This window comes from Salmo salar, chromosome 01 (assembly GCF_965601325.2).
Source record: "Salmo salar chromosome 01, fSalSal1, whole genome shotgun sequence".
Lineage (NCBI taxonomy): Eukaryota > Metazoa > Chordata > Actinopteri > Salmoniformes > Salmonidae > Salmo > Salmo salar.
This window is the reverse complement of record NC_138291.1, coordinates 166976003-167003993: the sequence shown is the minus strand read 5'-3', so window position 1 is coordinate 167003993 and position 27991 is coordinate 166976003. Positions and strand designations below refer to the sequence as shown.

The 27991-nt window shown below is 47.6% G+C and overlaps 1 protein-coding gene across 5 annotated transcripts in view; it reads right to left on the bottom strand.

The window, feature by feature from the left end:
• Positions 1-27731, bottom strand: part of LOC106569324 (zinc finger FYVE domain-containing protein 16) — a 44998-nt gene extending 17267 nt beyond the window's left edge. Inside the window, exons 1-7 of one of the 5 annotated variants that reach the window (XM_014140647.3) lie at positions 27406-27731; positions 22929-23043; positions 20159-22329; positions 15090-15198; positions 1086-1262; positions 672-811; positions 177-516 (exon numbers count right to left, since the gene is read on the bottom strand). In XM_014140647.3, the coding sequence (XP_013996122.3) occupies positions 177-516; positions 672-811; positions 1086-1262; positions 15090-15198; positions 20159-22329; positions 22929-22998 (3007 nt within the window). In that variant the 5' untranslated portion in view covers positions 22999-23043; positions 27406-27731. Of the gene's footprint in view, positions 1-176; positions 517-671; positions 812-1085; positions 1263-15089; positions 15199-20158; positions 22330-22928; positions 23044-23203; positions 23323-26419; positions 26879-27405 lie in introns of those variants that run through there. The other 4 variants (XM_045692762.2, XM_014140653.3, XM_045692749.2 and 1 more) reach the window with 4 other exon arrangements.
• Positions 27732-27991: the final 260 nt, after the last annotated feature.

Below are 27991 nucleotides of genomic sequence, written 5' to 3'. Positions count from 1 at the left end.
AACTGATCTGAAAGAATTGGACAGGTGAAAGCTAGCCCCCAGTAGGCATCGGCTAGGCATTGTCCCGTCTTTACAGATCAGTGCAGATGAAGGAGAGGAGACAAGAGGAAGACACTTCACATTATTGAGATGTACCCCAGGAAGAAAAGGAGGGTAGAGATGGGTGTTCAACTCACAGGTGACCAGTTTGACGTTGACCAGCAGGTTGGCGTTGAGGACAAAGGTCAAAGGTCGCGGCCCTCCCTCCTCCAAAAGGAGAAGGATCTGGCAGGGGGCGGGGCGCTCCTCCACCAATAGATCCCCTCCTCCTTCCTCCTCTCCAGTGGTGATGAGTAGAGGTGGCAAGCCCTCCTCATCCTCTGGCAGCAGACTGGGGCTCCTCTCTACACAGCCCCCCACCCCACACAGCAGGCTGTAGTCCCAGGGTCCTGACACTGGGGGGCGCACCACCTCCACTGGGGCCGACACACCACCCTCCGACACCGCTGCAGAGCCAGGGGACACTCTGCTGCCAGCCTGGAGGACACAGACGGATAAGAGATGGATGAACAGGCAGAAAGAGAGATAAATATATGTGTCTAGGTTCCATGTGTATGTGCTCTTTATGTGTGTTTCTGTGTGGGGTCTAGCCACATACGTGTGTCTCAGTGTGTGTGTGTGATGCCTCTTACCGTAGGTGGGTCAGGTGTGACAGGGCTGGACTCCTGGGAGCCCCTCCTGCCAGTCACAGAGAGCCTGGTGGTGTTGGCCACCTCTCCATTGGGCAGGATGCCATCTGCAAACCACACACGCTTCTGCTCACGAGGACAACCTGACACATGCACCACACACAGGGACAGCAACTTCTGTCACTTCCCCTTTCATTTCAACTGTTGTTTAGATTAGAGTGTCAAAATTAATATAAATGTGAAACAAACAGAAAATAAAACAAGAAAGAAAAATCAGAAAGAAATCAATAAACTGTAATCATAACCAAACTGTGGCTGAATAAGCTATTCTATGGAGAGTAACAGATGTTTACCGCTTTTGGGACTACTGTTTCACAACTAGCGACTACAACGGCCCATGTAGGGGTGCGTACGTACCGTCGCTGCCAGGGTTTTTGAGCACGGAGACCGGCACCATGACGGTGGGCGGGGGGGAGTTGAGGGTGCCTGCAGCCCGGGCCTGCTGCAGGGGGGGGATGGTGCTGCAGTACTCTGACGGGACGTTGGGGTTGGGGCTCGGACCTGGCGGACTCCTCATACACTCCAGCGCCTGGGCTAGAGGGGAGAGGAGAGACAGGTAGGTAGAGGTAGACAGAGAGGAAAGAGCATTAGCATACAAACATGGGACACGAACACAGACAGAGGTCAGGGGGCAAGACCGAGTACACAATTTGTATACAGTATGTACACAGATCTGGACATGATTGTCAATACACAGAGATGCATACACGGATGTACAAACTGATCTAGACATATGATGTTCTGTGCTATAGCTAATAAACGTTGTATGGAATGTTTGGCATGAAGTAGAAGCATTTCTTGTATATAGCCTCTGTAAACGTGAACTGTAATCAGAACAACCGTTCCACCACCTCTCCTGGCCAGACACTCCAATATCCATACAGAACAACCGTTCCACCACCTCTCCTGGCCAGACACTCCAATATCCATACAGAACAACCGTTCCACCACCTCTCCTGGCCAGACACCCCAATATCCATACAGAACAACCGTTCCACCACCTCTCCTGGCCAGACACCCCAATATCCATACAGAACAACCGTTCCACCACCTCTCCTGGCCAGACACTCCAATATCCATACAAAACAACCGTTCCACCACCTCTCCTGGCCAGACACTCCAATATCCATACAGAACAACCGTTCCACCACCTCTCCTGGCCAGACACGCCAATATCCATACAGAACAACCGTTCCACCACCTCTCCTGGCCAGACACCCCAATATCCATACAGAACAACCGTTCCACCACCTCTCCTGGCCAGACACTCCAATATCCATACAGAACAACCGTTCCACCACCTCTCCTGGCCAGACACTCCAATATCCATACAGAACAACCGTTCCACCACCTCTCCTGGCCAGACACCCCAATATCCATACAAAACAACCGTTCCACCACCTCTCCTGGCCAGACACTCCAATATCCATACAGAACAACCGTTCCACCACCTCTCCTGGCCAGACACTCCAATATCCATACAGAACAACCGTTCCACCACCTCTCCTGGCCAGACACTCCAATATCCATACAAAACAACCGTTCCACCACCTCTCCTGGCCAGACACTCCAATATCCATACAGAACAACCGTTCCACCACCTCTCCTGGCCAGACACTCCAATATCCATACAGAACAACCGTTCCACCACCTCTCCTGGCCAGACACTCCAATATCCATACAGAACAACCGTTCCACCACCTCTCCTGGCCAGACACTCCAATATCCATACAGAACAACCGTTCCACCACCTCTCCTGGCCAGACACTCCAATATCCATACAGAACAACCGTTCCACCACCTCTCCTGGCCAGACACTCCAATATCCATACAGAACAACCGTTCCACCACCTCTCCTGGCCAGACACTCCAATATCCATACAAAACAACCGTTCCACCACCTCTCCTGGCCAGACACTCCAATATCCATACAGAACAACCGTTCCACCACCTCTCCTGGCCAGACACTCCAATATCCATACAAAACAACCGTACAGAGCCATACAGAGCTGAACCAAGCCAAGCTGTACTGGGCTGGCCTGGTTATGCATCCAGTTGCTGGAACCGTGCTGGAAAAGACCATGTCAGAGCCAGCAAAGCCAAGTTCAGGTCGGCCCTATTGTGTGAATCAGGCAAGAGTGAGCGTGCAATGATGGGGAAAACAAGAGAATGAGAGAATGGAGAGTGACAGAGAGCGAGAGGGCGAGATGGGGAGATTGAGAGATGGGAGAACGATGGCGAGAAAGGGAGAGATGCAAGAGAGAGAGAGAGGGCGAGAGAGAGAGGGTGGACGAGAGAGGGCGAGATAGAGAGGGCGAGAGAGAGAGGTAGGGCGAGAGAGAGAGAGGTAGGGCGAGAAAGAGGGCGAGAGAGAGAGGGCGAGAGTGAGAGGGGGCGAGAAGGAGAGAGAGAGGGCGAGAGAGAGAGGGCGGGCGAGAGAGAGGGGGGGCGGGCGAGAGAGAGAGGGCGGGCGAGAGAGAGGTAGGGTGAGAGGGAGGTTGGGAGAGATAGAGGGCGAGAGAGAGAAAGGGCGAGAGAGAGAAAGGGCGAGAGAGAGAGGTAGGGCGAGAGAGAGAGAGGTAGGTCGAGAAAGAGGGCAAGAGAGCGAGAGGTAGGGCGAGAGAGGGTGAGAGAGATGGCGAGAGCGAGCGAGAAGGAGAGAGAGAGGGTGAGAAAGGGATAGAGAGAGAGAGAGCGAGGGCGAGAGAGAGAGGGCGGGTGAGAGAGAGGGTGGGCGAGAGAGAGAGGGCGGGCGAGAGAGAGAGGGCAGGCGAGAGAGAGAGGGTGGGCGAGAGAGTTAGGGCGGGTGAGAGAGTTAGGGCGAGAGAGAGATAGGGCGAGAGAGAGAGAGCGGGCGAGAGAGAGAGGCGGGCGAGAGAGAGAGAGCGGGCGAGAGAGTTAGGGCGGGCGAGAGAGCGGTAGGGTGAGAGGGAGGTTGGGAGAGAGAGAGAGGGCGAGAGAGAGAGGGTGGACGAGAGAGGGCGAGAGAGAGAGGGCGAGAGAGAGAGAGGTAGGGCGAGAGAGAGAGAGGTAGGGCGAGAGAGAGAGAGGTAGGGCGAGAAAGAGGGCGAGAGAGAGAGGGCGAGAGTGAGAGGGGGCGAGAAGGAGAGAGAGAGGGCGAGAAAGGGAGAGAGAGAGGGCGAGAGAGAGAGGGCGGGCGAGAGAGAGGGGGGCGGGCGAGAGAGAGAGGGCGGGCGAGAGAGAGGTAGGGCGAGAGAGAGGTAGGGTGAGAGGGAGGTTGGGAGAGATAGAGGGCGAGAGAGAGAAAGGGCGAGAGAGAGAGGTAGGGCGAGAGAGAGAGAGGTAGGTCGAGAAAGAGGGCAAGAGAGCGAGAGGTAGGGCGAGAGAGGGTGAGAGAGATGGCGAGAGCGAGAGGGGGCGAGAAGGAGAGAGAGAGGGTGAGAAAGGGATAGAGAGAGAGAGAGCGAGGGCGAGAGAGAGAGGGCGGGTGAGAGAGAGGGTGGGCGAGAGAGAGAGGGCGGGCGAGAGAGAGAGGGCAGGCGAGAGAGAGAGGGCGGGCGAGAGAGTTAGGGCGGGTGAGAGAGAGGGCGAGAGAGAGAGTTAGGGCGGGTGAGAGATAGGGCGAGAGAGAGAGAGCGGGCGAGAGAGTTAGGGCGAGAGAGAGAGGTAGGGTGAGAGGGAGGTTGGGAGAGAGAGAGAGAGGGCGAGAGAGAGAAAGGGCGAGAGAGAGGGGCGAGAGGAGAGAGCGGGCGAGAGAGTTAGGGCGAGAGAGAGAGGTAGGGTGAGAGGGAGGTTGGGAGAGAGAGAGAGGGCGAGAGAAAGGGCGAGAGAGAGAAAGGGCGAGAGAGAGAAAGGGCGAGAGAGAGGGTGGGCGAGAGAGAGGGCGGGCGAGAGAGAGGTAGGGTGAGAGGGAGGTTGGGAGAGAGAGAGAGGGCGAGAGAGAGAAAGGGCGAGAGAGAGAAAGGGCGAGAGAGAGAAAGGGCGAGAGAGAGAAAGGGCGAGAGAGAGAGGTAGGGCGAGAGAGAGAGAGAGGTAGGTCGAGAAAGAGGGCAAGAGAGAGAGAGGTAGGGCGAGAGAGGGTGAGAGGGTGAGAGAGAGAGAGGGCGAGAGCGAGCGAGAAGGAGAGAGAGAGGGCGAGAAAGGGATAGAGAGAGAGATAGAGAGAGCGAGGGCGAGAGAGAGAGGGCGGGTGAGAGAGAGGGCGGGCGAGAGAGAGAGGGCGGGCGAGAGAGAGAGGGCGGGCGAGAGAGAGGGCGGGCGAGAGAGAGGGCGGGCGAGAGAGAGGGCGAGAGAGAGAGAGCGGGCGAGAGAGTTAGGGCGGGCGAGAGAGTTAGGGCGGGTGAGAGGGAGGTTGGGAGAGAGAGAAAGGGCGAGAGAGAGAAAGGGCGAGAGAGAGAAAAGGCAAGAGAGAGGTAGGGCGAGAGAGAGGGCAAGAGAGAGAGAGGTAGGGCGAGAGAGAGGGTGAGAGAGAGATAGGGCGAGAGAGAGAGAGCGAGAGAGAGATAGGGCGAGAGAGAGATAGGGCAAGAGGGCGAGAGAGGGCGAAAGAGAGAGAGGGTGAGAGAAAGAGAGAGGGTGAGAGAGAAAGAGAGAGGGTGAGAGAGAGAGAGAGGGCGGAGGGGGCGAGAGAGAGAGCGGGCGAGAGAGGGCAGGCGAGAGAGAGAGGGCGGGTGAGAGAGAGAGAGAGAGAGGGCGGGCGAGAGAGTTAGGGCGGGCAAGAGGAGGTAGGGCGAGAGAGAGGGAGGTTGGGAGAGAGAGAGAGGGCGAGAGAGAGAAAGGGCGAGAGGGAGAGGTAGGGCGAGAGGGAGAGGTAGGGCGAGAGAGGTAGGTCGAGAAAGAGGGCAAGAGAGAGAGAGGTAGGGCGAGAGGGAGGGCGAGAGAGAGGGTGAGGGCGAGAGGGTGATAGAGAGAGAGGGTGAGAGAGAGATAGGGAGAGAGAGAGATAGGGAGAGAGAGAGCAAGAGGGCGAGAGAGAGAGAGTGCGAGAGAGAAAGAGGGCGAGAGAGAGAGGGTGAGAGAGAGAGAGAGAGGGCAAGAGAGAGAAAGGGCGAGAGAGAGAGAGGGCGAGATATAAGGAATGAGAGAGAGAGAGGGCGAGATATAGGGAGAGAGTGAGAAGGCGAGATATAGGGAGAGAGAGAGGGCGAGATATAGGGAGAGAGAGAGAGGGCGAGATATAGGGAGAAAGAGAGGGATATAGGGAGAGAGAGAGGGCGAGATATAGGGAGAAAGAGAGGGATATAGGGAGAGAGAGAGGGCGAGATATATATAGAGAGAGGGTGAGATATATATAGAGGTATATTCAGTTGAAGTCAGAAGTTTACATACACCTTACCCAAATACATTTAAACTCAGTTTTCCACAATTCCTGACATTTAATCCTACTAAAAAGTCCCTGTTTTAGGTCAGTTAGGATCACCACTTTATTTTAAGAATGTGAAATGTCAGAATATAGTAGAGAGAATGATTTATTTCAGGTTTTATTTCTTTCATCACATTCCCAGTGGGTCAGAAGTTTACATAAACTCAATTACTGTTTGGTAGCATTGCCTTTAAATTGTTTAACTTGGGTCAAACGTTCCGGGTAGCCTTCCACAAGCTTCCCACAATAAGTTGGGTGAATTTTGGCTCATTCCTCCTGACAGAGCTGGTGTAACTGAGTCAGGTTGGTAGGCCTTGCTCTCACACGCTTTTCAGTTCTGCCCACAATTTTTCTGTAGGTTTGAGGTCAGGGCTTTGTGATGGCCACTCCAATACATTGACTAGTGTCCTTAAGCCATTTTGCCACAACTTTTGAAGTATGCTTGGGGTCATTGTCCATTTGGAAGACCCATTTACGACCAAGCTTTAACTTCCTAACTGATGTCTTGAGATGTTGCTTCAATATATTCGCATAATTTTCCTCCTCATGATGCCATCTATTTTGTGAAGTACACCAGTCCCTCCTGCAGCAAAGCACCCCCACAACATGATGCTGTAACCACCGTGCTTCACGGTTGGGATGGTGTTCTTCGGCTTGCAAGCCTCCCCCTTTTTCCTCCAAACATAACGATGGTCATTATGGCCAAACAGTTCTATTTTTGTTTCATCAGACAAGAGGACATTTCTCCAAAAAGTACGATCTTTGTCCCCATGTGCAGTTGCAAACCGTAGTCTGGCTTTTTTATGGCGGTTTTGGAGCAGTGGCTTCTTTCTTGCTGAGCGGCCTTTCAGGTTATGTTGATAAAGAACTCGTTTTACCGTGGATATAGATACTTTTGTACCGGTTTCCTCCAGCATCTTCAAAAGGTCCTTTGCTGTTGTTCTGGGATTGATTTGCACTTTTCGCACCAAAGTACGTTCATCTCTAGGAGACAGAACACGTCTCCTTCCTGAGCGGTATGATGGCTGCGTGGTACCATGGTGTTTATACTTGCGTACTATTGTTTGTACAGATGAACGTGGTACCTTCAGGCAATTGGAAATTGCTCCCAAGGATGAACCGGACTTGTGGAGGTCTACAATTGTTTTTCTGAAGTCTTGGCTGATTTCTTTTGATTTTCCCATGATGTAAGCAAAGAGGCACTGAAAAAAAATTACTTGTGTCAAACATAAAGTAGATGTCCTAACCGACTTGCAAAAACTATAGTTTGTTAACAAGAAATTTGTGGAGTGGTTGAAAAACGCGTTTTACTGACTTCAATCTAAGTGTATGTAAACTTCAGACTTCAACTGTGTGTGTGTGTGTGTGTGTGTGTGTATATATATACTGCAAAAAAAAATAAAGGGAACACTTAAACAACACAATGTAACTCCAAGTCAATCACACTTCTGTGAAATCAAACTGTCCACTTAGGAAGCAACACTAATTGACAATAAATTTCACATGCTGTTGTGCAAATGGAATAGACAACAGGTGGAAATTATAGGCAATAAGCAAGACACCCCCAATAAAGGTGTGGTTCTGCAGGTGGAGACCACAGACCACTTCTCAGTTCCTATGCTTCCTGGCTGATGTTTTGGTCACTTTTGAATGCTGGCAGTGCTTTCACTCTAGTGGTAGCATGAGACGGAGTCTACAACCCACACAAGTGGCTCAGGTAGTGCAGCTCATCCAGGATGGCACATCAATGCGAGCTGTTGCAAGAAGGTTTGCTGTGTCTGTCAGCGTAGTGTCCAGAGCATGGAGGCGCTACCAGGAGACAGGACAGTACATCAGGAGACGTGGAGGAGGCCGTAGGAGGGCAACAACCCAGCAGCAGGACCGCTACCTCCGCCTTTGTGCAAGGAGGAGCACTGCCAGAGCCCTGCAAAATTACCTCCAGCAGGCCACAAATGTGCATGTGTCTGCTCAAACGGTCCGAAACAGACTCCATGAGGGTGGTATGAGGGCCCGACGTCCACAGGTGGGGGTTGTGCTTACAGCCCAACACCATGCAAGACGTTTGGCATTTGCCAGAGAACACCAAGATTGGCAGATTCGCCACTGGCGCCCTGTGCTCTTCACAGATGAAAGCAGGTTCACACTGAGCACGTGACAGACGTGACAGAGTCTGGAGACGCCGTGGAGAACGTTCTGCTGCCTGCAACATCCTCCAGCATGACCGGTTTGGCGGTGGGTCAGTCATGGTGTGGGGTGGCATTTCTTTGGGGGGCCGCACAGCCCTCCATGTGCTCGCCAGAGGTAGCCTGACTGCCATTAGGTACCGAGATGAGATCCTCAGACCCCTTGTGAGACCATATGCTGGTGCGGTTGGCCCTGGGTTCCTCCTAATGCAAGACAATTCTAGACCTCATGTGGCTGGAGTGTGTCAGCAGTTCCTGCAAGAGGAAGGCATTGATGCTATGGACTGGCCCGCCCGTTCCCCAGACCTGAAACCAATTGAGCACATCTGGGACATCATGTCTCGCTCTATCCACCAACGCCACGTTGCACCACAGACTGTCCAGGAGTTGGCGGATGCTTTAGTCCAGGTCTGGGAGGAGATCCCTCAGGAGACCATCCGCCACCTCATCAGGAGCATGCCCGGGCGTTGTAGGGAGGTCATACAGGCACGTGGAGGCCACACACACTACTGAGCCTCATTTTGACTTGTTTTAAGGACATTACATCAAAGTTGGATCAGCCTGTAGTGTGGTTTTCCACTTTAATTTTGAGTGTGACTCCAAATCCAGACCTCCATGGGTTGATAAATTGGATTTCCATTGATTATTTTTGTGTGATTTTGTTGTTAGCACATTCAACTATGTAAAGAAAAAAGTATTTAATAAGATTATTTCATTCATTCAGATCTAGGATGTGTTATTTTAGTGTTCCCTTTATTTTTTTGAGCAGTATATATATATAGAGAGAGAGAGAGACAGAGAGAGAGAGAGAGACAGAGAGAGAGAGAGAGAGAGATAAAAAAAGGTGGAGGAGTTGATTCAAGGAAAGTGAGTGATGACCTAATGGGGGGAAGAGAGAAGTGCTGACTGGGCTCTGGACTGCATTATAGTGATGTAACGTCATATGATCTTTATCAACCTGGTTGGACTGGCCCGAGCTAACAGTCTGCCAGGCTACCTGTACAACACACAAACTGGAACACACACACACACACACACACACACACACACACACACACACACACACACACACACACACACACACACACACACACACACACACACACACACACACACACACACACACACACACACACACACACACACACACACACACACACAATAAAAGGGCACTACTTACAACAAAGAGAGAGACAGAGGAGAGAGTTGAAGAGTTTCACCTTGATCTCAGACAGACAGAATGACACAGCATAACAACGCCAGCAGTCAGTGTCCTTCACCAAGCTGGGAGCAGACTCAACAAGCCCATACAGATAAACACAGAGATGACCTGAAATACATTCAGCGTGTGTGTTTATGTTTATGCGTGTGTGTATGTAAGCAGCATGCATGCTGTGTGTGTGTGTGAGATATCACGCAGCAAGTTCTCCACGTTGCGCACCACAACAACAAACAGAGAATGAGATGGTAACAGATAAACCAGTATGAGAAAATATGAGATGGTAACAGATAAACCAGTATGAGAGAGAATGAGATGGTAACAGATAAACCAGTATGAGAGAGAATGAGATGGTAACAGATAAACCAGTATGAGAGAGAATGAGATGGTAACAGATAAACCAGTATGAGAGAGAATGAGATGGTAACAGATAAACCACTATGAGAGAATATGAGATGGTAACAGATAAACCAGTATGAGAGAGAATGAGATGGTAACAGATAAACCAGTATGAGAGAGAATGAGATGGTAACAGATAAACCAGTATGAGAGAATATGAGATGGTAACAGATAAACCAGTATGAGAGAGAATGAGATGGTAACAGATAAACCAGTATGAGAGAGAATGAGATGGTAACAGATAAACCACTATGAGAGAGAATGAGATGGTAACAGATAAACCAGTATGAGAGAGAATGAGATGGTAACAGATAAACCAGTATGAGAGAATATGAGATGGTAACAGATAAACCAGTATGAGAGAATATGAGATGGTAAAAGATAAACCAGTATGAGAGAGAATGAGATGGTAACAGATAAACCAGTATGAGAGAGAATGAGATGGTAACAGATAAACCAGTATGAGAGAGAATGAGATGGTAACAGATAAACCAGTATGAGAGAATATGAGATGGTAACAGATAAACCAGTATGAGAGAATATGAGATGGTAACAGATAAACCAGTATGAGAGAGAATGAGATGGTAACAGATAAACCAGTATGAGAGAGAATGAGATGGTAACAGATAAACCAGTATGAGAGAGAATGAGATGGTAACAGATAAACCAGTATGAGAGAGAATGAGATGGTAACAGATAAACCAGTATGAGAGAATATGAGATGGTAACAGATAAACCAGTATGAGAGAGAATGAGATGGTAACAGATAAACCAGTATGAGAGAGAATGAGATGGTAACAGATAAACCAGTATGAGAGAGAATGAGATGGTAACAGATAAACCACTATGAGAGAATATGAGATGGTAAAAGATAAACCAGTATGAGAGAGAATGAGATGGTAACAGATAAACCAGTATGAGAGAGAATGAGATGGTAACAGATAAACCAGTATGAGAGAGAATGAGATGGTAACAGATAAACCAGTATGAGAGAGAATGAGATGGTAACAGATAAACCAGTATGAGAGAGAATGAGATGGTAACAGATAAACCAGTATGAGAGAGAATGAGATGGTAACAGATAAACCACTATGAGCTAGAGCATCAAGCTTCTCCTGCTCTTTTACAAAAGTCCGTTCCCATCTTACCTTTCCTCGTCTTCACTCCTCCAAACTCCCAGTTAAGACAGTCCCCTTGGTCACGCTAACCTACTTAGCCTTACAGACACTAGCCCCAGTTAGCTGAATGTAAATTGTCTGTATTAGCTGAAGCTAACTATATTAGCCTTGTTACAGTAGATGCTAGTGACTGAAGCTAGCTCTGTTAGCCCCACTGGGCTGACTCCAGGCAGGCAGGGGGGTGTACTGAGAGCCTTGCAGGCTTTTCCCCATACTGATGAGAGCAATGGAGAAAGTAATGGAGGGAGGGAAGGAGGGAGCATCACATCACTCTGTCCCAGCACTCACAGGCCCAAGCGAAGTAGACAGCCCCCTCTCTCCTTCACACGCAATCTCTACCACCCTCACACAGCAGACAAGGAGCCGAGAATAGAATAGTCACACCAGCCTGTCCCTGGACCGCAGAGAAGCTCGGAGTGTGTGTGTCTGTGTGTGTGTGTGTGGTGTGTGTGTGTGTGTGGGGGGGGGCGCGCGCGCGCATCACACTCTCACTGCGTCAGGTGGCTCCAGTCCCACACTCACAGTCAAGGACACACACCAACGTCCTGACTCCTCTCAGCCAGAACTACTTAGCTCTCTCTCCCCCTCCTCTCTCTCCCCCTCCTCTCTCTCCCCCATCCTCTCTCTCCCCCCCATCCTCTCTCTCCCCCTCCTCTCTCCCCCATCCTCTCTCTCTCTCTCCCCATCCTCTCTCTCCCCATCCTCTCTCTCCCCCCTCCTCTCTCTCCCCCCTCCTCTCTCTCCTCTCTCCTCCCCCTCCTCTCTCTCCCTCTCTCTCCCTCTCTCTCCCCCATCCTCTCTCTCCTCTCTCTCCCCCATCCTCTCTCTCCCCCCATCCTCTCTGCACCAGTCATATTGTCCTGACTCTAACCTCAGCTCTGTCTCTGGAGAGGATAAAGTCCTTCATCACCCGACCGGGGAAGCAGAACCATAGAGAAGGAATACATAGAACAAAAACACTTTTCTATTCCACATTATTTATCGTCACTCACCAATAACAGCATAGAGCAACGTAAATCACTGGTTAGTAGTGATCTGCGAGCACATACAGAAGCATTGTTTTCAATGGGGAAGGAGGTTCTAGTAATTTTGTTTCTATAGCAGCTCAGGCTCCCAGTGAAGGCTAGAGTCGTTGTTCAGGAGAGCAGGAGACGACAGGAGATTGGAGAAAAGCAGACACACAGAGAGACAGGGGAGCGCGCGCGCACACACACACACACACACACACACACACACACACACACACACACACACACACACACACTCTTACACAACCTGGTCTTAAGTTTTTACGCAGTCCCACACACACTCAAAACAAAGTAAACACTTTCACACAGGCTGTGTAAGAAAGCACTTTAGGCACTAGGCTCTCTGATACAATGTAGCTGTTTTAGCCTTGAGATTACAATGCACATCTAACTTAACCGAAGATCCCCGGCCATTCTCAGGCTGTGTCTGAAAACTTCACTAGCTGTTAAGTCCTTGCTTCCTCAATTCCTCGGAAAGCCAATTAGAGGAGGTCCAAGAGAGGGACATTGGGTCCTCTCCTCCAATGAGCTTTGAGAGAAATTGAGGAAACAAGGACAGAGGAAGCAAGCATTTCACGGCTAGTGATGTTTGCTACACTGTGACCAAGCCACAAACAAGCACAACAACTTCCAGCTAAAAAACAGGGCTGTTCATCAGTCATGTGTTGCTCTAGATATAATTCACCTTTATAAAGCAACTCTTCTAACACCGTACCCAAACCGGCCGCACACGTGCGCCATCGTGCACAAATTGATTTTGTCCCCCCACACCAAAAGTGATCACAACACGCAGGTTGAAATATCAAAACAAACTCTGAACCAATTATATTAATTTGGGGACAGGTCGAAAAGCATTAAACATTTATGGCAATTTAGCTAGCTAGCTTGCAGTTACTAGCTAATGTGTCCTATTTAGCTAGCTTGCAGTTGCTAGCCAATTTGGCCTGGGATATAAACATTGAGTTGTTATTTTACCTGAAATGCACAAGGTCCTCTACTTCGACAATTAATCCTCACATAAAACATTCAACCGAATCGTTTCTAGTCATCTCTCCTCCTTCCAGGCCTTTTCATCTTTGAACTTTATATGACGATTGGCATTTAATTTTCATAGTTATCACGACGACCGACCAAACTCAGTTCATCTTTCAATCACCCACCTGGGTATAACCAATGAGGAGATGACACATGGGGGTATCTGCTTCTATAAACTAATGAGGAGATGGGAGAGGCAGGACCTGCACCGAGTTCAGCGTCACAAATAGAACTGACTTCTATTTTAGCGCTTGGCAAGGCAGACGCTCGTTGGCGCGCGTGAGCAGTGTGGGTGCAATAATTGAATAACATGTATGTTTAAATATATTTTTGTAACTCTCGCGCACGTGACACGAGCAGTGTGGTCAGCATGTAACAGACCATGTCTGTTAATGACAACTCCAGACATGGCCTGTTAATGACAACTCCAGACATGGCCTGTTAATGACAACTCCAGACATGGCCTGTTAATGGCAACTCCAGACATGGCCTGTTAATGACAACTCCAGACATGGCCTGTTAATGACAACTCCAGACATGGCCTGTTAATGACAACTCCAGACATGGCCTGTTAATGGCAACTCCAGACATGGCCTGTTAATGGCAACTCCAGACATGGTCTGTTAATGACAACTCCAGACATGGTCTGTTAATGACAACTCCAGACATGGCCTGTTAATGACAACTCCAGACATGGCCTGTTAATGACAACTCCAGACATGGCCTGTTAATGGCAACTCCAGACATGGCCTGTTAATGACAACTCCAGACATGGCCTGTTAATGGCAACTCCAGACATGGCCTGTTAATGACAACTCCAGACATGGCCTGTTAATGACAACTCCAGACATGATCTGTTAATGACAATCCCAGACATGGTCTGTTAATGGCAACTCCAGACATGGCCTGTTAATGACAACTCCAGACATGGTCTGTTAATGACAACTCCAGACATGGCCTGTTAATGACAACTCCAGACATGGCCTGTTAATGGCAACTCCAGACATGGCCTGTTAATGACAACTCCAGACATGGTCTGTTAATGACAACTCCAGACATGGCCTGTTAATGGCAACTCCAGACATGGCCTGTTAATGGCAACTCCAGACATGGCCTGTTAATGACAACTCCAGACATGGCCTGTTAATGGCAACTCCAGACATGGCCTGTTAATGACAACTCCAGACATGGCCTGTTAATGACAACTCCAGACATGGTCTGTTAATGACAATTCCAGACATGGTCTGTTAATGGCAACTCCAGACATGGCCTGTTAATGACAACTCCAGACATGGCCTGTTAATGACAACTCCAGACATGGCCTGTTAATGACAACTCCAGACATGATCTGTTAATGGCAACTCCAGACATGGCCTGTTAATGACAACTCCAGACATGGTCTGTTAATGACAACTCCAGACATGGTCTGTTAATGGCAACTCCAGACATGGCCTGTTAATGACAACTCCAGACATGGCCTGTTAATGACAACTCCAAGTTGAAACAGTTTAAAGATGAATGAAAGTCACCTGATAGGGCTAGCAGTTCAGAGTCAACATAAACTGGGTTCCTTTCCCTGTATCATTCACTGACAACAGAGCTCCCTTAAGCCCCCAAGGCTGAGCAGAGCTGAGTCCTACTAACTACACTACAGCAACAGACACCAGGCTGTGAAGACTGTGTTCTTCAGACATCAGAGTCTTTGTTCATGTTCTTCTGAGAAGAGGAGCCTGACAATACAGAGTCATTCAGAGCAGTCAGCTGAGGTGCATGCATCGGATGGTGGTGTGTGATTGGTATCTTGGAAGAAAATGGATGTGCACGCACGCACACACACACACACACACACACACACACACACACACACACACACACACACACACACACACACACACACACACACACACACACACACACACACCTCACTGTATACTAGCAGACAACACATACATTCTTAAACATGTGTATGATCTTCTAGACGAAAACACACTCAAACCTTGGGTCTTACTTCTGTGTACGGTCTCGAAGCAGACGACACACACCCGGGCCTCCTTGTCCAGGTACTTGAGCTTGCATCTCCTGTTGCAGCAGATGGCACAGTACACCTGTGTCACGGGTGGGAGGACAACCATCAGGCAGGAGACAAACACTACTGCAACACATCACTATACACGCAATCTACATGAAGTTATTCATGCAATGTTAAGTGTGTGAGCCATGTCTTGCCCTAGCATAAAGAAAAGCAGTACATTAAAGGAATAATTGATATAATTGATTGTGCAGCAATTAAGAAGAGAAGTCAAAGGAGGTTGTAAAGTACATTAGACTAGTCCTCTTTATACAGTACCATGGCATTGTTGAATGCTCATATCTGATTGGCTTGAAGGGCATTCTAGAGCGTGCATTATTTCCCTATAACGTACAGTATATCAGCACGGTAGAATTCAATGGCTATAGTTCATTCATACATGTTCTATGTTTGAGCTGCTTTTGAAGCAAAAGTCGAAATGAAAACATTACTTACATTGTTGAATTTTATTTTCATAATAGCAACCTAAGACTGTTGGTTTGGTTAGCTAAACTAGCAAGTCAGTTTGTTTGGTTAAAAAGGCAACTACTGTAGCTATCTAATAAACTTGCTAGCTACTTCAGTGGATGGTGAACACATTTCTACTGACAAATAAACACATTGCTAGAGGAAAATGTGTTAAATTATAGCCGTGGTATAAAAGGGATAATCAACTCGGGGCTCTATGCGTTCTCCTGAAATGAATGCAACTCTGTGGAAGGTTAGTTCCACGTCGTTCATTATTTTCAACAGAACACATAACCCCTCGCTGATTATCCCTTCCATATCCTGTTGTACTGCAGTAAGTAGCTTATAGTGTTACAGCCCCTGGGACTCCTGTGTAATGCTGCTTTAAATCAGTGTGGGCTGTTAGGGCCTTCGCTCTGGCTTTAGTCACTGGGCTGTTAGGGCCTGAGCTCTGGCTTTAGTCACTGGGCTGTTAGGGCCTGAGCTCTGGCTTTAGTCACTGGGTTGTTAGGGCCTGAGCTCTGGCTTTAGTCACTGGGCTGTTAGGGCCTGAGCTCTGGCTTTAGTCACTGGGCTGTTAGGGCCTGAGCTCTGGCTTTAGTCACTGGGCTGTTAGGGCCTGAGCTCTGGCTTTAGTCACTGGGCTGTTAGGGCCTGAGCTCTGGCTTCAGTCACTGGGCTGTTAGGGCCTGAGCTCTGGCTTTAGTCACTGGGCTGTTAGGGCCTGAGCTCTGGCTTTAGTCACTGGGCTGTTAGGGCCTGAGCTCTGGCTTTAGTCACTGGGCTGTTAGGGCCTGAGCTCTGGCTTCTCAGACCTCAGAGAAGAGGCGATATATAGAGAACCTGGAATAAGAATGATTGACATGCCTCTATCTGAGTAAGCTATATATAGCAGCAGAGGATGGGGGTATGGTATATAGGCGATATCGTGCCATACTGTGTGATCAAGTGTGACGTATGTGAGCAGGGGACTCCGTGTTGCTTTGTAAACACAAGACAGGAAGTGCTCTCTCTACAAAGAGAAGATAGGTAATAGTCTGGATGAACTGAATCATAGCTAGGTCACTGCTCCACATTGTAACCCACATTTACACTTGAATCCTCTGACTCAGTAAATACAGAAATGTGCTTCATTGGAATTGGCAGTATCGCTGCTGTATTGACGTTAACTGATTGTTTAATTATGTTTAATTGTTTAATTATGAGAGGACGAGATTGCCCTATTTCCATCATTTATTTTCTTCAGTTTCCATTCATATTCAGGATCTTTGTGACTGGGTCACACACTTATACTCAACAAAAACATAATCTCAACATGCCACAATTTCTAAGATTTTACAGAGTTACGGTTCATATAAGGAAATCAGTCAATTGAAATACATTCATTCGGCCCTAGTCTGTGGATTTCACATGATGGTGAATACAGATATGCATCTGTTGGTCACAGATAGACTATATACAGTGGGGAGAACAAGTATTTGATACACTGCCGATTTTGCAGGTTTTCCTACTTACAAAGCATGTGGAGGTCTGTAATTTTTATCATAGGTACACTTCAACTGTGAGAGACGGAATCTAAAACAAAAATCCAGAAAATCACATTGTATGATTTTTAAGTAATTCATTTGCATTTTATTGCATGACATAAGTATTTGATCACCTACCAACCAGTAAGAATTCCGGCTCTCACAGACCTGTTAGTTTTTCTTTAAGAAGCCCTCCTGTTCTCCACTCATTACCTGTATTAACTGCACCTGTTTGAACTCGTTACCTGTATAAAAGACAACTGTCCACACACTCAACACAGACTCCAACCTCTCCACAATGGCCAAGACCAGAGAGCTGTGTAAGGACATCAGGGATAAAATTGTAGACCTGCACAAGGCTGGGATGGGCTACAGGACAATAGGCAAGCAGCTTGGTGAGAAGGCAACAACTGTTGGCGCAATTATTAGAAAATGGAAGAAGTTCAAGATGACGGTCAATCACCCTCGGTCTGGGGCACCATGCAAGATCTCACCTCGTGGGGCATCAATGATCATGAGGAAGGTGAGGGATCAGCCCAGAACTACACGGCAGGACCTGGTCAATGACCTGAAGAGAGCTGGGACCACAGTCTCAAAGAAAACCATTAAGAACACAATACGCCGTCAATACGCTGATTAAAATCCTGCAGCGCACGCAAGGTCCCCCTGCTCAAGCCAGTGCATGTCCAGGCCCGTCTGAAGTTTGCCAATGACCATCTGGATGATCCACAGGAACTGGGCTGGGAGAAGGTCATGTGGTCTGATGAGACAAAAATAGCTTTTTGATCTAAACTCCACTCGCCGTGTTTGGAGGAAGAAGAAGTACAACCCCAAGAACACCATCCCAACTGTGAAGCATGGAGGTGGAAACATCATTCTTTGGGGATGATTTTCTGCAAAGGGGACAGGACGACTGCACCGTATTGAGGGGAGGATGGATGGGGCCATGTATCGCGAGATCTTGGCCAACAACCTCCTTCCCTCAGTAAGAGCATTGAAGATGGGTCATGGCTGGGTCTTCCAGCATGACAACGACCCGAAACACACAGCCAGGGCAATTGAGTGGCTCCGTAAGAAGCATCTCAAGGTCCTGGAGTGGCCTAACCAGTCTCCAGACCTGAACCCAATAGAAAATCTTTGGAGGGAGCTGAAAGTCCGTATTTCCCAGCGACAGCCCCGAAACCTGAAGGATCTGGAGAAGGTCTGTATGGAGGAGTGGGCCAAAATCCCTGCTGCAGTCTGTGCAAACCTGGTCAAGAACTAGAGGAAACGTATGATCTCTGAAATTGTAAACAAAGGTTTCTGTACCAAATATTAAGTTTTGCTTTTCTGATGTATCAAATACTTATGTCATGCAATAAAATGCAAATGAATTACTTAAAAATCATACAATGTGATTTTCTGGATTTTTGTTTTAGATTCCATCTCTCACAGTTGAAGTGTACCTATGATAAAAATTACAGACCTCTACATGCTTTGTAAGTAGGAAAACCTGCAAAATCGGCAGTGTATCAAATACTTGTTCTACCCACTGTGTATATATATACACACACAAAGGTATGTGGACACCCATTCAAATTAATGGATTTGGCTATTTCAGCCACACCTGTTGCTGACAGGTGTATAAAAACGAGCACACAACCATGCGATCTCCATAGACAAACATTGGCAGTAGAATGGCCTTACTGAAGAGCTCAGTGATTTTTCAACGTGGCCCGGTCATAAGATGCCACCTTTCCAACAAGTCAGTTCTTACAATTTCTGCTCTGCTAGTGCTGCCCCCGGTCAACTGTAAGTACTGTTATTTTGAAGTGGAATGCCTAGGAGCAACAACGGCTCAGCCGCGAAGTGGTAGGCCACACAAGCTCACAGAACGGGACCGCCGAGTGCTGAAGCGCATAAAATTGTCTGTCCTCGGTTGGAACACTCACTACCGAGTTCCAAACTGCCTCTGGAAGCAACATCAGCACAAGAACTGTTCGGGAGCTTCATGAAATGGGTTTCAATGGCCAAGCAGCTGGACACAAGCCAAAGATGACTATGCGCAATGGCAAGCATTGGCTGGAGTGGTGTAAAGCTCGCCACCATTGGACTCCGGAGCAGTGGAAATGCGTTGTCCCACTCCTCTTCAATGGCAGTGTGAAGTTGCTGGATATTGGCGGGAACTGGAACACACTGTTATACACGTCGATCCAGAGCATCCCAAACATGCTCAATGGGTGACATGTCTGGTGACTATGCAGGCCATGGAAGAACGGGGACATTTTCAGCTCCCAGGAATTGTGTACAGATCCTTGCGACATGGGGCTTTGCATTATCATGCTGAAATTTGAGGTGATGGCGGCGGATGAATGGCACGACAATGGGCCTCAGGAACTAGTCACGGTATCTATGTGCATTCAAATTGCCATTGATAAAATGCAATTGTGTTCCTTGTCCGTAGCTTATGCCTGCCCATACCATAACCCCCACTCAAAACTTGAGACATCTGTGGCATTGCGTTGTTTGACAAAACTGCACATTTTAGAGTGGACTTTCATTGTTCCCAGCACAAGGTGCACCTGTGTACTGATCATGCTGTTTAATCAGCTTCTTGATATGCCATGCCTGTCAAGTGGATGGATTATCTTGCAAAAGAGAAATGCAAACACATTTGTGCACCAAGCTTTTTGTGTGTATAAAACATTTCTGGGATCTTTTATTTAATCTCAAGAAACATGGGACCAGGACTGGGGCTGGGGCAGTTGGGCGCAGTGTTATAGTACAGGGAGTTTAGGTCAGGGAGAGAGTGTGGAACTGCATGTTGCATTTATATTTTTGTTCAGTGTATGGTAGAGCTCTTTATTATGTGCTACTATGTAAAAGTATATTTAGCTACTAACACCTAATGTCAATAAAATGAATATCTTCAAAACACCAAATATGTTATCAACAACAGTGCAAAAGATGATCCTAGAAATGAGGGTAAAGGAAGTCCCTTCATGGCCAGATTTAGGTACGTACCTTCCCACAGGCCCGGCAGTGGTGCCTCCTCCTGGTGAAGGTGAACTTCTGCCAGCAGTTCATACAGTTGGGTGCCTCCGAATCCGGCACCCAGGGGGGCTGCTTGCACCCCAGCCCCTCTTCATCCTCCGCCTCCCTCCCCTCTGAGGACCCGCTCCCCTCTCCAGCAGGCTCGCCAGGGTAGGGCGGGGGCTCTGACAGTTCGTCGTACCCCACACTGCTCACATAGCACTCAGGCGGGGAGTAACCTGGACAGGGCACACCTTGGTTAGAGGGGTCCTCGGCAGGGTTGGGGCTGGGAGGAGAGGGGCTCTGGTCCACCTCTTCCCCAGTGTCGGTGCGGTCTGTGGGGCTACTGGGCCCTTGGTCCTCCCCCGCTGCTGGAGGTGCTCTGGGTGCTTGACAGTGCAGCTGTTTGGGTCGGGCCCCTCCGTAGTAGGGTGGTGGGAGGTTACTGAGACTACAGGTGCTGGGGTCTGTGTGGTAGGGGCTGGGGGGGTCCTGGGAGGGAGCGGAGAGAGCTCGACTCACGTTCCCCTCTGCAGACAAGGTCCTGTCACTCTCCCGGGAGGGCAGTCTCTCCAGCCCCTCCCCTAGGCTCCGGCTGCAGCTCCGCAGCTCCTCCTCCACTAGCCGCTCCTCCAGGTTCCCGTTGAGCTCGGAGAAGCCCTCATCCTGGAGGTTCTCCCCGGGCCTCCCGCAGTCAGGGACCCCGTGGTCCTCCTGGCCCTGGGTCTCCCCCCGGAGGAAGGCGTCCAGCTCCTCATCCGTCACCAGTAGCCTGGCCTGGTCGCTCTCCGGCAGGTACTCAAACCCAAACCCAGGTGGGTCCATTGGGTTGGGGCTGGGCTCTGAGGGAGAGGAGGCTGGGCACTGTGGAGCCCCTGGGACTGGCTGCTTTTCCACTAGGGAGAAGCTGACCTTCAGTGGCCGCTGGGAGACGGCAGGAGCCGAGACTGCCAGGTGGAAAGGCATGGTGGTTGTCTCTGGGCTCTGTGTGTTAGGTGACTGGACAGGTTTGTTCTCAGGGGCGGCATCAGGGTTTGTACAGTCCCCCACAGTCTCAGGGTTCTCTGGGAGAGTAACTTCCTCCTGGACTTCGAAAGCAGACAGGGACTCTGCCTCTAAGGTCTCAGTTAGGCCAGCCTCCCCTTCCCCCCCTCCCATGGCTTCCTCAGGGTTCTTGGAGGCCACCAGGGCCCCACACATGGACACGCCCATGGGCAGGCAGGACAGCGAAAGCTCTGTCTCTGTTGACGGGCTCTCGGCCACACCACCACTGCCGTCCTCAGGGTTAGGTGCCTGTCCAGTGCAGCTCCCAGAGCTCTCTGCTTCAGTCAGCTCAGAGGGCTCCAAAGACCCCTCACCCTCCTCCCTGGCCTCTATGTCGATATCACACGTGGGAGTGTCCTCTTTCTTGGTGTCTATGGCAACAGGCGAGACACTAGCCTGGTCCTGATGGGCTGGTGTGATTTTCAGGTGTTGGTTGACGAAGGCCACCTCTGTCGCCTCACCCCCTCTGTCTCGCTCTTCCTCCGTCTCTCCAGACTCAGAGTTCCTCAGTGAGGGGGCCCTCTCCACAGCAGCAGGGAGAATCACATCCAGCAGACTGAGAGAGGCAGAGTAACCACCAGAGTCCAGCCCCAGCAGCCCCTCCCCTCCCCCGGCAAGAGCCTCCCTCCCCTCAGTCCTCCCATGGCCGGGACCCAAACCTGCTATGGAGTCCTCAGGCAGCGCCACCACAGGGCTGGTGAAGTCCACCAGAAGCTCCTCCTCCAGCCGTCTCTCCACCACATCCAGCTCACTGAAGGCGTCGTGGCTGTTGGCCCGGAGGAGGAGGTGGGCTGAGCCTGTGTCACTGACCAGGTCACACACAGGCTTCAGGGCCCGCTTGGGGAAGGGTGGCGCACAGCTCTTAGCAGCCCCCCGGCCGTCCACAGAGGAGAGCAGGTCAACCCCCGTGAGAGGCCGTCCCTTGGCCTCGCGATCCCCAGGACTGGGGCTGGGACAGTCGGGGCAGCTGGGGGCAGTGCCATAGTGCAGGGAGTTTAGGTCAAGGAGAGAGTGTGGAACTGGAACTGTGGAGGTTTCCGGAAGGAAACCCTGGGGACCCAGAGAGTGGCCGGGATACGCAGGAGGTGACAGAGAGACTGATCTGTAGATGTGCTCATCTGGTCGGGAGGGAAAGAGAGAATTATCTGTTAAACAATTCTGTCGTTAATATCTCAGCAGAACATATGAGCAACACATTTTAAGTTAGCAACTACAAAGTACAATGTGCACCACATGTACAAGTATCAAGTATAATTTTTCAGTTATAGGTGCAATATGCAGAATTCGCTCCACCATTTCCTGGTTGTTAAAATTTTAATAGTTCGCCTTATTTCAGTTCATGTGACAAAACAAGCAACGTATAGCGTAGAGAATCATTGTACCATCTAAACCGCTGTGAAATATATTTTTAGTACCCAGAAATATTGTATTTTCAGCTGTTTGAAGCTGGTGTACAAAACCCAAAGTAAAAGAAGCCAAAAACAAAACTTCAGAACGGGAAGCATAGAAATAGTGCACATAGAACAGATCTACCGCTTCTTAGACTTGCTTTCAATGCGAATGACATATCTATAACTCACATCTCTATGTGAAGTTGGTCAGGTCATCCAAAAAGTTACATATTGCAGCTTTAACACCACACCCTTCCAACCCACATACAGAAAAGAAAAGTAAATACATGCTATCAATGGGGTTTTTCATAGTAACCACGTCTAACCTGTATTGAGCTCAAAGTCATCCAGAAGCTTGTCCAGGTCACATACAGCAGCCTTGAAGAAGTTGTCCATGCTTGGCTGTTGGCGGGAGAGAGGCTACACTCGCTACTTCACCTCCTGAAAGTAGAACAAAATAAAGTATTGTTATCTGTTATCTATTGGTCTTATGTGGACTGGGCGAATGCATTTCAATCAACATTTCGGTTTCCATTTCAGTTTCCAAGTCAGTGTAAAAATGTTGTAATTAGTTAAGTATAGCTTAGGTATAAACCGAAACCTTCATCCACAGTTTCCACTCCCCAGACAGGTTGATGAATTAATAGCATTTCAATTGTTGACCAAGTTAGCGTCTCAACGTTCTCCAGCTATGTGTTATTGTGTACTTCAGACTCTGACCCCTGCTCTCCATGTTTATGGAGAAATCTAATTCAAGATCTACTATTAGGGAAGATACCAAGGGAAATAATGGCCCCATAGGGTGTCACAATAAACAAGTCTGCCACAAGTTTACAGCAGCCTCATCAGTTTAAGTACACATAAAGGAATTTTACAATGCTTTATGTGTATTGCACCAACTATTTGGTGTGGAAATGTGACTAGGGCAACCCTTAATGTGAGAAAACAGCCAGCTAGGCATTGCAGATGTATACAAATGTTGAAATCATAGCAACAAATGAACACCAATCAGGCATTATATACCATTTATTCAACTACGTGACCAAGACACTATACATTTATACATCATTTGAAGGAGTTTTTTTGGTGGTTTCTGTACTTTTTACATTTTTGGCAACCTTTACTCCACTACATTCCAAAAGAAAATATATACTTTTCAAATGCTTAGCAGGACAGGAAAATGGTCCAATTCACACACTTATCAAGAGAACATCCCTGGTCATCTACTGCCTCTGATCTGGAGGACTCACTAAACACAAATGCTTTGTTTGTAAATTATGTCTGAGTGTTGGAGTGTGCCCCTGGTTATCTGTAAATACAAATAACATTTATGTTCTATTAATGTTCTGTATTATGTCATGTTTCCTGTTTTGTGTGGACCCCAGGAAGAGTAGCTACTACTTTTTCAACAGCTAATGGGGATCATAATAAAATACCAAAAAGAACAAGAAAATCATGCTTTCTGGTTTTATTAATATAAAGAATTCGAAATGATTTATTATTTTTATATTTATAATTTTGATACTTAAGTATATTTGAGCATTTACTATTACTTTTGATATTTAAAAGCAGATACTTTTAGACTCAGTCAAATACACTGAACAAATATAAATGCAACAATTTCAAAGTTCATAAAAGGAAATCAGTCAATTTAAATAAATCAATTAGGCCCTAATCTATGGATTTCACATGACTGGGCAGGGATGCAGCCATGGGTGGGCCTGGGAGGCCATAGGCCCAGCCACTTGGGAGCCAGGTCCACCCACTGGGGAGTCAGCCCAGCCAACCAGAATGAGTATTCCACACAAAAGGGCTTTATTACAGACAAAAATATGCATGAGTTTCATCAGCTGTCCGGGTGGCTGGTCTCAGACGATCCTGCAGGTGAAGAAGCTGGATATGGAGGTCCTGGGCTGGTATGGTTACACGTGGTCTGCACTTGTGATACCGGTTGGACATACTGACCATGTCTCTAAAACGAGGGCTTATGGTAGAGAAATAAACATATCATTCTCTGGCAACAGCTCTGGCGGACATTCTTGCAGTCAATATGCCAATTGCACGCTTATGCCTGCCCATACCATAACCCCCACTCAAAACATGAGACATCTGTGGCATTGTGTTGTTTCACAAAACTGCACATTTTAGAGTGGTCATTTTTTGTTTTGGGTACTTTTTCCACCACTGCCTATTGTGTATATGTCTGTTGTACTACTATGTACTACTAGGGATGTCAAACGTTCAGTGTTTGTCTATTGTTGTGACCTAGATGAAGATCAGATCAAATGTTATGACCAATTTATGCAGAAATCCAGGTATTTCCAAAGGGTTCACATACTTTTTCTTGCCACTGTAAGGAGGAAATTGTCACATTTGCAGCCTGAATGGAGAATGTTTTAGGTACGAACCGGTTCATGGGGGATACAAGTGTACTGCCAGCTGAAGACAATAGCTGTGTTCGAATACCCATACTAACCATTAGTTAATTTTAGTATACTGTAAATGAATGGTATCCTTTCACTTGAGCATACTAGCGCTACGTCTGTCTACCGGAAGTTGATTATCTTGCTATGCAACCACTTGCTAGCTTGTTAGCATAACAAATTACTAGCTAGACATTTTTTTTTGTGTTCGTAAATTCTTAAATTCAGAGCGTTGTCAGATTGTCCATACGTAAAATTCTGAGCGTTTCCCCTCTCGGAGAGTTCAGAGTGCACACTGGCGGAGGAGTAGGGTTGATCCGAGCATTCTGAGCATCACAAGGTAGTAAAGCACACAAGCTAACTGGCAAGCTACTTCCAGACACAAATGAGAGAACACCTCACTCTGACCATTTTACTCGCCATAGCAGAGCTGGTTAGGTTGTTTTCATGTTATCCACAGCGTTGGTGACTAACTGTGCTGCCGACATTTACTGACACCGGCCATATTAAACGGGTGTTGAGCGTTCGTAAATTCATCAGTTATTCTGCGCTCTGGCACACTCAGACGAGAGTGCTCTGAAATCGGAGTAGATAGCCAGAGTGAGTTTATGTCCATTGAGAACATACGACTATACCACTTAGCTAAGGATGACGTGAATAACCAAGTCAATAAACGTTGGGCAGTTAATTAATATAGTGGAAAGTTTGATGTTTAATAACTACTAACGTTAGGTAGCTAGCTAACATACCGGTAGTACCTACTGCTGTTATGATATGCGGTTGGTAAGGATAGTGTAGCCAACATATTGTCAGCCAACATAACGTGTAGTGTAACTTATTTGAAAAGTCATTACTTTATTACATTGCTCAACATTTTCTTAACATTTGTCAAAATTAGTTAAAGCAATGATTTTGTATCTGCTCATGTCGGACTGTATATTTTCCACCATATTCCTCAAATCTGAAAACGGTGTGAAGCCACATCCATTTTCTGAAGAATTGCATTATGGGCCTTAAAAGTACAGAAAGTGTCCTCTGAGTGAATTCTTCGTATTTTGTAGAATGTAGTAAGACATCCGGGAATTTTTGGCATACTAACTCTATCCATACTATGACCAATAAGTATACTACATACTCAATTTACATCACGAATAGTATGGTTAGTGCGGTCGAACACAGCTAATGTGTTTGGACGGTATAATGAAACAACTCAATATCGCCATCTGCTGGTCTTTGGGCTATATCATGACTAACGATCAGCTAGCTAGCTAGCTTACTATTAGTCATCTAATTATGCTGCTAGCATCCATGGTGACCAAGATTTCCTAATCATGACAATGGGTAAATAGTAATACTAGGGCTACAATCCAAAAGACACACCCTCGTCCACTTACCCTCGCCTTATGCCCTTGGGGGAATCCCCGTCACCATCTTGGAGGGTGGTGCAAATGATTAGCTAAGCAAGGGAAGTTTTCAATGTAATCCCCTCAGCCCTCGTTTTTAGCCGGCTTCGCGAGTGTTCACTACGGGGCCTGAAACTCCCCATAATTCAATTCGCGACGATTGTACAGCCGCTAAAAAAAGTCCGCGAAAACTTAAAAACAACATCAATGGAGAAGTCAACATACAAGTGTAAGTAAAATCAAATGCAAATAAGTTAGACATTTTGCTACTACGTAAAAAGTAAATATGTTTTTGTTTGGTTATCTTTTGGAAATTGTAGAAATATGTTCCAGCTAGGCAGGCTAACGTCAGTTAGCTAATTAATTTGCTAGCTATCATACAGTAGGCGTACATTAATAATTATATATTTAATATAAGTAGACATACACTCATAATTGACTGTAGCGCATATAAAAACACCCACAAGCTACGGGTGGCTGAAAACACAATCATCGCGGGATGAATGAGTGACGAGTTTCCGGCCAAGTGTGGTCCATTTAAAATCATTCCTTCCTCGTCCTGCAAGTGTATACTCGTCAGACGTCATCAGAAGTGTCCACTTCATTTGAGGGTGTGTCTTAAGTGTTTGGACCAGACCCTAGGTTATAACTAGAGGTGGTATGGCTATCATTTGCTGAATTAGCTAGCAATTCATCTCCCAGTTGTTAACCAGATAGCCAGGTAACGTTAGCTGGCTAGTTCGATAACGTTAGTTATAAATGAACTAGCTAATGTTAGCTAAACAGTTTGACAGCTTCCTGCTGACATTACCTGAAACACACATCACTGTTATCAAGTCATCTCTATCGTGCATCATCATCCGTGAATAGCATAAAGCGGAGGGCAGACAGGTTACATTAGCTTAGTTAATACTAGCCGGATAGCCAATGCAATGTGTTTATATTTACAGTCAACAATCAATTTTCTGTGTCATTACCGGAAGATTCATCATTTAGCCTTCCAACCGTTTTACGATTCTTCTGGATATAACGAAGAAGGTGTGTCTACTCTTGATTGCATCCTCTTTGTCCTTTTGTTATTCCTGAAGTTTTTAAAGCTCAGTGCAGTTTTACTCCGGCGTCCATTTTGGATCTATCACACCGGTGGAATCGGTTACCATAGCCACAAAGTCAACATTGGCAATCGTAAAAATGTATGGAAACTAAAATTTGATTTTTGGTCTTAATTTGAAGTTAAGGTTAGGCATAATGTTAGTAGTGTCGTTATGGTTCACATTTTAAGAAGCAAAACTGTAGGAATAGGCGGGGTTTATGGCTGTGGTAACTAGTGACGACCGGTGAAATCACAACCTTCCTTAATTAAAGTGAGCGCACCTATTTTGCTTTGTTTACTTAGGGCAAAGCAGTCAGTCAACTTTGGTAGTGGGTGACTGGGCAAGCACATTACCTGGCTGAAAGAGCCCAGACCTATGCCGAGTTTACATGCTATCGAATGAGTTCCCAGTGGGAAATTTCACTTGAATGACCCTCTTAATGAGAATTACAAGTGGGAAATTGAGAAAA